This window comes from Mytilus californianus, unplaced genomic scaffold (genome assembly GCF_021869535.1).
Source record: "Mytilus californianus isolate M0D057914Y unplaced genomic scaffold, xbMytCali1.0.p SCAF_9, whole genome shotgun sequence".
NCBI lineage: Eukaryota > Metazoa > Mollusca > Bivalvia > Mytilida > Mytilidae > Mytilus > Mytilus californianus.
The window spans coordinates 84,617,005-84,625,257 of record NW_026262745.1 but is presented as its reverse complement, the minus strand read 5'-3'; the positions used below and the strand labels follow the sequence as shown (position 1 = coordinate 84,625,257).

At 32.1% G+C, this 8,253-nt stretch overlaps 1 protein-coding gene across 1 annotated transcript in view; it reads right to left on the bottom strand.

The window, feature by feature from the left end:
- Window positions 1-1,094: 1,094 nt before the first annotated feature.
- Window positions 1,095-8,253, bottom strand: part of LOC127714111 (RNA-binding protein 26-like) — a 36,842-nt gene continuing 29,683 nt past the window's right edge. The window contains exons 16-21 of the mRNA XM_052220087.1: window positions 7,972-8,088; window positions 7,547-7,651; window positions 5,107-5,370; window positions 4,476-4,562; window positions 2,964-3,098; window positions 1,095-2,482 (exon numbers count right to left, since the gene is read on the bottom strand). Of these exons, the coding sequence (XP_052076047.1) occupies window positions 2,375-2,482; window positions 2,964-3,098; window positions 4,476-4,562; window positions 5,107-5,370; window positions 7,547-7,651; window positions 7,972-8,088 (816 nt within the window). The 3' untranslated portion in view covers window positions 1,095-2,374. The remainder of the gene's footprint in view (window positions 2,483-2,963; window positions 3,099-4,475; window positions 4,563-5,106; window positions 5,371-7,546; window positions 7,652-7,971; window positions 8,089-8,253) is intronic.

The following is an 8,253-nucleotide window of genomic DNA, read 5'->3' as shown; positions in this document are numbered from 1 at the left end:
ACTTGATATTTAGAAAAAAAAAAAAAAATTAACAATTTTTCCATTTGTAAAGGGCATAACTCTAGAACAGTAAAAGTGACGGCACCAAAATTCAAACTTGATCTGTATATTGTGGTAATAAGCATTGTTTAAGTTTCATAACATTTGGTTGAGGCAAACTTAAGTTAGAGAACGGAAACGAAAAATTTAGCAATTTTTCCATTTGTAAAGGAGCATAACTCTAGAACGGTAAAAGTGACACCACCAAAATTCAACCTTGATCTGTATTTAGTGGTAATAAGCATTGTGTATAAGTTTCATAACATTTAGTTGAGGTAAACTTAAGTTAGAGAACGGAAACCAACTTTGGAACGTACGGACAGATGGACAGACGGACGGACGGACGGACGTACAGACGGACAAGGGTAAAACTTAATGCCCCCTCCGCCACGGCGGGGGGCATAAAAATTTTGCCATATGATATTTCTTTTTGCCTTTGAGATTCTGTATGAATTCAGCTTAATATGAGTACAAAAACAACTCGTAGACTCATACCTCTATGAATATTAACATTTTTCAAATGTTTTCTTCAATTTTACAAGGCTTGAATTACTATTTTCATTTCAATGCTCGCAAGAACAATTACTTTACTGATTGAAAACAGTTTATATACAATTTGCTGCCATCCCTGCCATGAGCCATATCGGAATCAGAATTTTTATACCTCTGGATCTTTTAAAAGGTTACCTCTCTTAAGTGGTCACTTTTGATACTACCCATGAGTGACTGTTTAATACAGGTTTGACTATCATGCTAGTGACGAATACCTGGATGTAACTATGCACATTGATCAACATATATCACATTTGTTTCCTCGTATCAGGTGTTTTACATTTTGTCATTTCTGGACCTTTTTTTTTAGATTGCTATGCGGTCTGGGCTTTGCTCATTGTTGAAGGCATCTAATAACTGACATCTATATCATTTGGTGATACAGACTCAATTTGTTTTAATTTTGAAAATAAGACCAACTTCATATTGAGTAATTTTATGGGGCTAGCTTCCTCCTTATCAGCTGTGGATATCATAGGCATAAAGATAATAAAAATAATTACTTGCTTTCCCATCATTTTATCAATTCTATATTTACAATTTGTCACAAATATGGCAAGCATTCATATTTTATACCAATTTAATATTTCAGCATTCTTCTCATAAAAACAGACATTAACAAAACAACTTGCACAACTCTCACCACAGTTTCATCTACATACAACATGTTCTATTGCATTTCAAATTTTTACTCATTTCCACTTTTGACTCTTTTCTTTGACAAAAGCAGTTATAATATCTCACCCAACAATTGAATATATAAATTAACACACAAAAACAGCAATCATTACATCACAGAATAAAATATTTGATTTTGGAATGAGAAAAAAGAGAAGGCATAATGGATAACAAGTAACAAAAATACCTTCAATTGACCAAATTATATATGGTTTCATTATAACAATAAGGGTAAAGTTTATCTTCCTCTCTTAACATATATAATCAAAAGACTGATAAAGATGGAAAGGTGACAACTTAGATGAACAGGAACAACAAGGAACTAAAGACAGAACTATAAAGAAAACTGTACCATATAAATATTGAGTTTCTGTGATGATACCCCCCCCCCCACTCCCCCAAACCCCCCTCGAAAAAAAATTTATCACACCTCCTCCTTCCTACTCAATTCACTCTACACATTTCACACAGTAACAGACAGTGCACCAAATATATTTATTTTGCAAAATGAACACAATAAAGTATTACATATCCATATGTTCTACCACATCCATCTACTTACATACTGACTTAAAATCACAAAGCACTTTGGCTTAATTGTAAATATTCAGCATTTCTGCTGTAAGACTGTAGCAAATCAATTTTTGACATATTTAAGTTGCTTTTCAAACTATCAACTAGCAAACTAATTAAATGACACAACTGACTAGTAGAAAGTTATCAGCTACTGTTTCTCAAAAGAGAAGTTTTGAAACCTACATTTTAGGTCTGAAACAATGTTCTATTATATTTACCTAATATCAACATGTTTTCAATATTAACCATAATTGTTGCTATCAATACTTTATAATCAAACTTTTATTTCTATTTTTGGGAAACATTTTTAAAAGTTTAACTATTAAAACTCCAAAAATGAACTTTAAACAGTCCTTTTCAATATCACATCTGATAAATGACATGCATATCACATTTATTTTATTTCAACCACTTTGAATTCTCAACTAAATGTATTTTTCAACTCTCTTTTTCATTAGTTGTTGAGAACAGCAGAACATAAAAATCCTCTTTGACTGTCTTCCTCAGTTCGTCTACACTTTGACCTTGATCATCTTCTCCATGACCTACTTTCTTCATCCTCTTCTTCTTCATCCTCGACCCTTAACAGATCCTCTTCGTCAGCTAGCAATGCCTCTTCATCAATCTCTTCTGTTCCCTGTCAACACAAAACATGAAAATTAAATAAATGGATCTAACTTCATGGCAGTTTGTTTTATTATGAATTCCATGAACCTATTTGCATGTTTGATCAGCTGGTAATTATTTTCACCATAATACCTACAGAAAGATTTGCACATGTTTAGTCATCATGAAAATCAAACTTGAAGCTTTAAAGGTAATAATTATAATTTATTGCTTCTTCTTTTTGTAATGTAAAAGGGTTGTAAAAGTTGTGACCCTGAGGTAAAGTTGACCTTGAGATATATTTGGCTCTCAGCTTTGAGATCCTGTTTGGTCAAATAGAGCTTCATGTAGTTCAGTACTTATACATCCTTGGCTTTTGAGTGTTCCTGATGAAGGTAAATACAGAGAAGATGTTACCCTCCAGTATTGATACTATTGTTTGTACTTTCATTCATGACTATTGTTAATCATGCTAACATAATTTTTACTTATGATCAATTCTAAAATTTTACCTCATCTGTAGTGTCGTGATGTTCCCCTGTAAAACTATCATCACTGCTAACATTGAGGCGAATGTTAATTTTAACTCCTGTATGCCATTTCATTGTCAATACACTGTCTTGTAACTTAGCACCACGTAGAACTGCCTAAAAAATTAAAAACACAAAATTGTTATATTTCCTGTAATAGTATTACTATATTGACTGAGATGCCATTCAATATAAATTAATTAAAGATAACTTTTTATATTAACCTTTTCATATGCAATTTATTCTTTCTTTAATACATATGAATTCTTAAAAAAGTTCAAAATCTTCATAGTTGTCTTAAAATTTCCCCAAAAATGTCTGTTACGTCAATTTACTCCTAAGAAAGGAGATGTCCGGTATATCTTTCTGAGACAGCAATATAACAACACAAAATTAAAGAACCTCACAAAACCCTATGCCGTAAACTTATTTTAGCAAGCTACAGCTTTCATAGTGGTATCATAAAAAGTGGTCCTACAAAGCTTAAAATATAGTCATGTTTGGTTAATTGGGGAAACCGCTTTTTTGCAATTATTTCTAGTAAATGATATCTTAATCTATTGACCTCAAAATCGATAAGTATTTTAATACTCTCATTAAGTGTGACAATATATAAAGTATTTGATTTATCATCTGGAAACCAAGATGACGACCAGAATAATGGAAGTATGAACAGGTCAAAAACTACATTAAAATCTATACATTATAGTGTGGTGTATAAAAAAACTCATCAGTAATCTAAAAGCCTTCATACGGTCTTAAACAAAAGACAAGTATCTATATAGTATGTAAAGCTCTTAAGGATGTTCGCTTGTCATGTTTTGGAATTTTTGCCAGATTTTCGGAATCCTCTGGTTTTATCCATTTGAATGCCTTAAAAAATTTTGCCCACTAACCCCCATTTTTCTTTTTATAAATCTTTAACATGTATAATTATAAGCCATCTGTAAAAGTCTTATAAAATCTTTGTTACTTTTTAATAGTTTTTGAGAACTAAAACTTTTCAATGATAAAGCTATGAAAAATCAAGAGAGAACATTTCCCCGCCAAAATTTCAATGGCTAATACCTCGAAAACAAGCACACGGACCTATATTTTTATTCCCGCTCTTTTGGTCCTTTATTAATCCCCTATCAATATATACTAGTGCTATGAAAAGCTTGTTATTTTGAAATGGAGTAGCGAACTTCCTTAATCTACCATAGACGGGGTTGATTGATTGATTGTTGGTGTTTTACACCACTTAAAGCACTTTTGGCTATATTACATCATGATGGGCAATTTTTATTGGAGGAGGCAGCTGGAGTACCCAGAGAACCACCATTTCAGCTGGAAAACAGGATATGCTAGTCAATTAAGTTCCGAGTTGACGCACCTGCCTCTTACGGATTCTAACTCACACAGGCTAGTGCTCACTTAAGATGAACGGCTTCGACCACTCAGACTATTATTATCAAAGATCTCCCATCAACTCAAACCTTGACAATAACTTACATGTTCTGCATCTTGTCTTGTTTTAAAGGAGACTATTGCACTGTTATCTACATCATCAAAGTCAATTCTTTCTACCATTCCATATTGCTGAAATAACAAGTAGGTTTAGACTTTGTAGATTGATGGTAATTTCTAATAATTAAATAACATAATTTTTTAGAGACAAATTTAGATCTGTGCCCTATAAACCACATGATACACTCACTTATTCTGACTATTTCAGTATCACAAATCAATCAGATCAGGGAAATAATTCAAAGTCAAAAGGACAGAGCTTTTAATACTGGTTGTATATTACACTTCATGCTAAGTGAAAGAAAACTGGATTATGGTGCATACCTGATCCTGACATTGGTTAAAGTCAACCAGATAAAGGACCTCTATACATCTGTCAACATTTCAGAATAGACCTGCATAGGCCTTACATTGTTATATTTTGGCCTTGAGCATCACTGAAGAGACATTTTTTGTCTCTGGTGAAGTAAAATTGGTACCATTTAATGTTATTCTTAAAGCAATCAAATATATATACAAGACTTTCAATGTTAAATCCTAAAAAGTCCTTCAAAAAATCTAAAGGTCATAGTCAAATGTTCACAATTTTCAACCTCTGCAAAGGACAGCAATTTACCTTAAAATGAGTCTCCAACTGATCTTTCTGTTCAGCTTTGAAGCCGATCACTTCAAACTGTTTAGGTCTGTTGTCTAACGACCTACTGTTGTTAACTGCTGGGAATTGACTAGCACCTCGACCAAGAGAGAATGGACTTGTTCCTCGTGCAGCACCTCCAGCTACCCATGTCATAGCACCACGGTTTGGGATGAAACCTCGACCTCTACCACCTCTGATGGCTCCGCGACCTCTGCCTCGACCTATCAGACCCATAGCTGTAGCCTGTACAAAAAAAAAATTTGTTAAATGTGTATCTATCAAACAATCTTTTTAAGAACATTTCATCAGAAAATAAGAAAATAACTATTTAACTCTACCTGCTAAACCTCCCTACCTTTCTAGAAAATGTCATGTTTTACACTTAATACAATTAAACAGACAATAAATAACTGGATTAAGATGGTTATCATTATTTTTATTTTACTGCACTCCATTCATACTAACAACCTTTCACTGAAAAAATGAGCTAAAATATTTTACCAGTTGATCAGTTTGTAAAGGTGAATTTACACTGCAATTGGGTAAAACTTTTTTTGCAACTGGTATTGTGCAAGGACAAAGCCTTCTGATCAAGCACAGCAAAAAACTTAACCTTTATACTTAAGACATTTTGTGTTGCTAAGATTATCAGTTTCACTTTGCTAGCAAAATAAAATTGCATAAAATACCAACTACTAAATATTTGACAGATTCCTAAAATTCCTTTATTTCCTTCTTATCTGCAAAAAATAACTAACCGAAGCACTACTGCACATTTCAGTTTGTGCAAATTATTTCACATAACAAACATCAAAGACCTTATCAAAAGTCCTGGTGAATGAATAGCCTAAACAGAAAAGAAAATGATGTAACTAACAGAAATTTAGACAACAGGAAAAATAAAGACATCCCTCCCTTTCTTGAAAGTATCTTGTTAAGGAAAGACACTCGAGACACTAATGAATCATCCTTAATGGCAATAAAAGCTATGTGAGGACATGATATAGGTTACACAATATTTTTTTTCAAATTATGATATCTTTATTTCTTAATTACTAAGTAAGAATATTACTATGTTTATAATATGTAGGTTTTTTTGCAGTTAACATGAAAATCTGTTTTAACCTATGCAAGAATTGTTTACAAAGTAAAGATACATGTTTTGTTTTACTATAATAAATGTACGAATTACAGGATTATGTAATTATTTAGGGAGTCCACTGGACTAACAAATTACTATCAAAACATTTAATTCTTACTGTAACAGTAGCTTTTTGATTGTGATTTTTTTATATTAAGAAATCTTGTTTGTAGCCACACAATGATTTTCCAATTTTAATGAAAAATCACATGATATTAGTGTATGTATCTAATCTTGAAAATCATTTATTGATATGATTAAATGGAGATGACAGGTAAAAATCAATAAAGCAACAAAAAATACAATATCCACTGTTTGCTTTGTTGGTATATTTCGATATGATGTAATTTCAGTTTGTGTTATTTTCCTTGGCCTTCATTTTGGAGGCGTAAATGGTTGATTTTCTTATTTGACTAACCAAATTGAAACATGCCATACAAACTGGTCAGATAAAAGATCCTAACTGGATCATAGTGATGAATTAAACAAGACTAAAAGAAATTTAAATTGTTCAGAAAATAACTTTTTCTAAAGTCTAGCGGTCATTATAACAAGTTGAATTAGGCTGATTTTTGAATAAATTTGTGCACTTAAGGTATAGAACCACTAATTCGGCCCAGTCAGAAAGAACATACAAGAAAGTAGTACATATTTTTTAAACATAATAGTTCCTACGAATAGCTGTAATGTTGTCAATAAGTAAAATATTTGGGTAATTTTGGTATCAAATGGAAGCTTAAGGACTTGGGATCACTGTAGAACCCTTGTTAACAGTTCTTTTGAATAATAAAAAAAATATGAAATTAAGATGAGAGGGCATATTTACCCTGTTGCTCAAATCAGATGTACCTGTTTTTGTACTACCTAACTTTCGGGAACCAGTGTGCTCTAATATGCAATTAAAGGTATGCTGATTGTTTGAGCACATTTCAGGATAAGGTATAGTTTTGACATGAAATGACTACCACTTTATTTAAACTTAAGACAAAATCGCTATGAATGCTTGAAGTTGAAGAATTTAACATTGAAAGTAAGGAGGCTATGAATTAGTGGTGTTATTCCTTTAACCTCCAACATGGCGACAAAAAGGAAGTTACTCTTCCTTAAAAAGTGTCAATCGAAACCTATCTATTGTGTTGTCGGTTTCCTGTTTCACTGTCAGACATAAAATAAAAAGATCATTATTGCAAACTGGAACAACTATACTCCACATAAATTGGATTTGTTTAATTTCATTTCAATTTATGCTATGGGCATTCTGCATGTAATTTTTGTTACCTGTTTAGTAAGTTCATTAAGTTTTTTCCTGAGTATTATTGTGTCTTCACCACTTTGCTGCTTGTTAAACAATTCTAATTCTGTGTCAAGAATCTCCTTCTTTGCCTGGAAAAAGAAAGGAATTCATGTCACACACATTTACCAAGTCATTTAAATAAACGAGAAGATTAAACTGTTATTTGTGATTTTTTTACATATAAAGCCTTTTTTTTCTTCATTATTTTCATGAATGTGGGAGCCCATCAAGATTCCTAAACCAAGAAAATTCTGTATCTACTATTTCAAACCATTTTGTAAAAGTTTGAACATGGATTTGTCTGTAATATCTGAAGTGACAGTAAATATACAGAGTGTCTATTGACACAAACAAAGACAACCATACATTAAAGGAAGCAAATTTGTTAATGATCTTATGAGAAACAAACCTGTTCTGGTGATGTAATAACAGGTAACTCGGGTGTGCTAGGTGGTGTAGATTTCTGGATGACAGGTACCACTTCTTTGGTTAGCCTCTCTATACTACCTGTGAGTATCTTTAAAGTCTGAAAGAGAAAGCAAGAATTCAAAAAGAGGTTTTCTAGAATTCAAACAAATAATTATAGATTAACTATTCCAAGAATTCTCTGATTAGCTTTTCATTTTATTACACCGACATTTGTAAAGCAGAAATGCAAGGATCTTTTCCTACATATTCTCACACTTTATTT